We start from the raw sequence: 3,190 nt of genomic DNA on the forward strand, positions 1-3,190 counted from the left end.
TCATCCAAAGTGATACTCTACTACGCCAAGTATTTTCCTGAGCCACCAGTCTATAAGCTTTAAGAGATGTCCTACCCTAAACGACAAATTAGTCCACAGTTATCTTCCGGGTGACTCTCAAAAAAAACTTGGCTCGACCACAAACCCAAGGGCTCTTTTAAACATAACCAGTGCAACCGTTGCAGAAATATTGCACAGGAAAAGTATTTTGTTGACACCAGCTTCCAAAATGGAGTATTACGTCAAGCATTTAATTAACTGCAAAACCACTCATGTCATCTATAGACTGGAACGCCCACAGTGCAAGGTGTTCTACATTGGACGGACAAAGAGACGCCTTCCAGACCACTTAGCGGAACACAAGTACGCCATACGGGGTAGGCAATGAAGACTACCCCATGGCAAGGCACTACAAGTCCTTACACCATGGTAACCCTGCCTCCCTACAAGCTATGGGTATTGATCATATTCCGGCCTCTATTAGAAAAGGGGACCGTCTGAAACAGATAAACCAAAGGGAACGTTTTTTGGATTTTTACAAACTACAGGCCACTAAATACCCTGGTTTAAATGAAAGATATGGATTTCTCACCCTTCCTGTAGGGTTGTGATAGGTCCATTTGCTGCCATCTAGTGGACATTGTGCTCAATTGCCCTCAGCTACGTTTAGACTGTTGTTGTTCATGTTTTGCTGGTTTCTAGTGTACTACGGAATATATCGCTTTCTTATTATTGACACTTTTCCCCAGTCATATATAAGGTTAGAACTACCTTTCTGAGTGTTCTGATACTTCTAACTTGGAGTTGTATTTGTATGATAACACAGTTACAGTATTTCACTTAATGAATGTGTATAGTGCTGTTTACTAGGTGTGTTTCCAATCCACTTTGTAACCACTCCCTCTTCAAATTAGGGCTAATTGGAAAAGCTGTTCAAAAGAGGACATTGTATTATTTCTTTGTACTCCCTGACGAAGGCCATGCAGCCGAAACGCGTCAGATTAAAAAAATATATATATATTAGGGCTGTCAAATGATTAAAATTTTTAATCAAATTAATCAGAATTTTCAGTGGATTAATCATGATTAATCACTATTTGCAATTACACCTGAATCCTAACCATTTTTTTTCTGAAATGCATACCAAAAGATAAATAACAGGACACAGATACATAATTTTCATATTATGTCTGTTTATTAACACAGCCAAATAATGGTGTTTTAAATCAAGCTGAAACATACTACACACCATAATATTTGTCTTTGTAATGTTCCATCACTTCCTCTTTGGCATTCCTCTTAACCAGGATGTACAATTTACAGTATTCAATTGAACAGAAAGCAATAAATGTAGTCAAATCATAACAGTGACCTACCACATTTTTGCACAATTTGAGTCATCTGTGGAAAAAAACATTTTCAATAAAACTTTTAAATCAAACCAAAGAACAATCTTTTACCTTTTCCTCCATTCTTTAATCCAGTTGCTCAAAAATCCAGTTGCTAACTACTATAACATGTTGCACTGAAACTGGTCTTTTGTTTGAACATCACCTTTCAAATCTACTGAGCTTCATCATCTTTCAGCCAGTTGCTGAGGCAAACTAACTTGTTCACATTTTCTGAAAGTAAAGCTGACCTTTTCTTGTTCACAATGTGACCTGCAACTGAGAAAAGTCGTTCACAGGGAACAGTGGTTGCAGGAGTGGCTAGATATTTGTGAGCTAGTGAGGCCAGCTTCTCATGGGCTCCTGAATGAGATGCCCACCACCTCAAGGGGCAGTCCTCCAATTTAATGGTGGGCTCTGCTCTGTACCTCTGTATGGCAGGTTGGACCTCTTCATCTTCTGATTCTGAATCTGAGCCCATTTGCAGAAGGCTGATTTTCTTCCTGGGTGGCCCATCATCATGTGTCTGTGAAGACCTTCTGGGTGATTCTTGTTGCAGCATCCCTTCAAGTGTGGTCCACACCTCTTCCCTGTCTGTCTTGGGCAGGCATTTCAAGTCTTTGAAACGAGGATCCAAAACTGTAGCAATCTGGAGCCATGCATTGTTGAGCTGTTCTTGACGGGATGCTAGGTCCTCCTTGAACTTGGTCTTGAATCTCACCACATATGCAGGGTCCTCATCACAGGCTTCCATCTTGAGACGCAAGTGGCAGAGAGAAGGTAGTACCACAGAACAGGAGACATAGGCCTCTCCACCCAGGAGCTCAGTTACATACCTACGCACACAAACACACACATGCACACAGAGACAGTGTATTATTAGAACAGTGGTTATCAACATATTATTATTATTATTATTATTATTATTATTATTATTATCATCATCATCATTATTTTTTACATAGATACATGTTATTGATATTTGACTTGGTTTAATTCATTCCAGAAAATAATCAAAGCGATGTTATTTGATAAGTTACAAACTGATTTACCTGCATGGCTCTAGAAGTGTCTCCAGCCTCTGCAGTTTATCCCACTCTGCTGCGGTCGGCAAAACGAGTTTGTGCTCCTGATTGTCCAGGGCTGCGATGACAGCCTCTTTATTTCTGCTCACGCGCTTGACCATTTCCAGCGTCGAATTCCAACGTGTTGGAACATCCTGGATCAATGGCTCTTGCTTCTTTCCCAGGCTGACTTGTTGTGCTTGAAGCTCCGCAGCATTTGCTGGGCTGTGCTTAAAATGACCGACAACTTTGCGAGCCTTGGCCAAAGCATTTACAAAGCCGCTGTCAGCAAGACTCACTGTGACACTTCTCTGCACCATGTGAGCGACACAGTTCATGTGTTCATAGCGTGTAAGTCGAGTGCGGCAACCATGTTGCGTGCACTGTCAGTCCCAATGGTTGTAGTCTTGCCCTCGATGTCCCACTCACGTGCAACAGACAGGAACTGTTCTTTACAAGCCTCCGCAAAATGACGCTCCTCAGTTTTTAATATAGTCAGCGCAAAAGACTTCAGTTCCCACGTGTCACTGATTAAATGTGCAGTTACTCCGAGGTAATTGTTGTTACTCACTGATGTCCAATGGTCTCCTGTCAGGGCGATATGATTTACTTGAGCCAAGACCTCTTTCCTTTTTTTTTTTTTTTTTTCATAGAGCTCGTGGATTTTCTTCATAACTGTGGCTCTTGACGGTGGCTTATAGAATGAGTCTTGAGACGCCACTTGCAAAACATCAAGGA

General features: G+C 41.2%; 1 protein-coding gene across 1 annotated transcript; it reads right to left on the reverse strand.

Annotated features, from left to right (window-relative positions):
* Window positions 1–1,554: 1,554 nt before the first annotated feature.
* LOC123482836 (zinc finger BED domain-containing protein 4-like) lies at window positions 1,555–2,806 on the reverse strand. Its single transcript, XM_045211760.1, has 2 exons — window positions 2,441–2,806; window positions 1,555–2,224 (listed from the first exon to the last, which is right to left on the reverse strand). The coding sequence occupies exons 1-2, from the start codon at window positions 2,788–2,790 to the stop codon at window positions 1,564–1,566; spliced, it is 1,011 nt and encodes a 336-aa protein (XP_045067695.1). The 5' UTR covers window positions 2,791–2,806; the 3' UTR covers window positions 1,555–1,563.
* Between the last annotated feature and the right edge of the window lie 384 nt (window positions 2,807–3,190).

This window comes from Coregonus clupeaformis, chromosome 39 (assembly GCF_020615455.1).
Source record: "Coregonus clupeaformis isolate EN_2021a chromosome 39, ASM2061545v1, whole genome shotgun sequence".
Taxonomy (NCBI): Eukaryota; Metazoa; Chordata; class Actinopteri; order Salmoniformes; family Salmonidae; genus Coregonus; species Coregonus clupeaformis.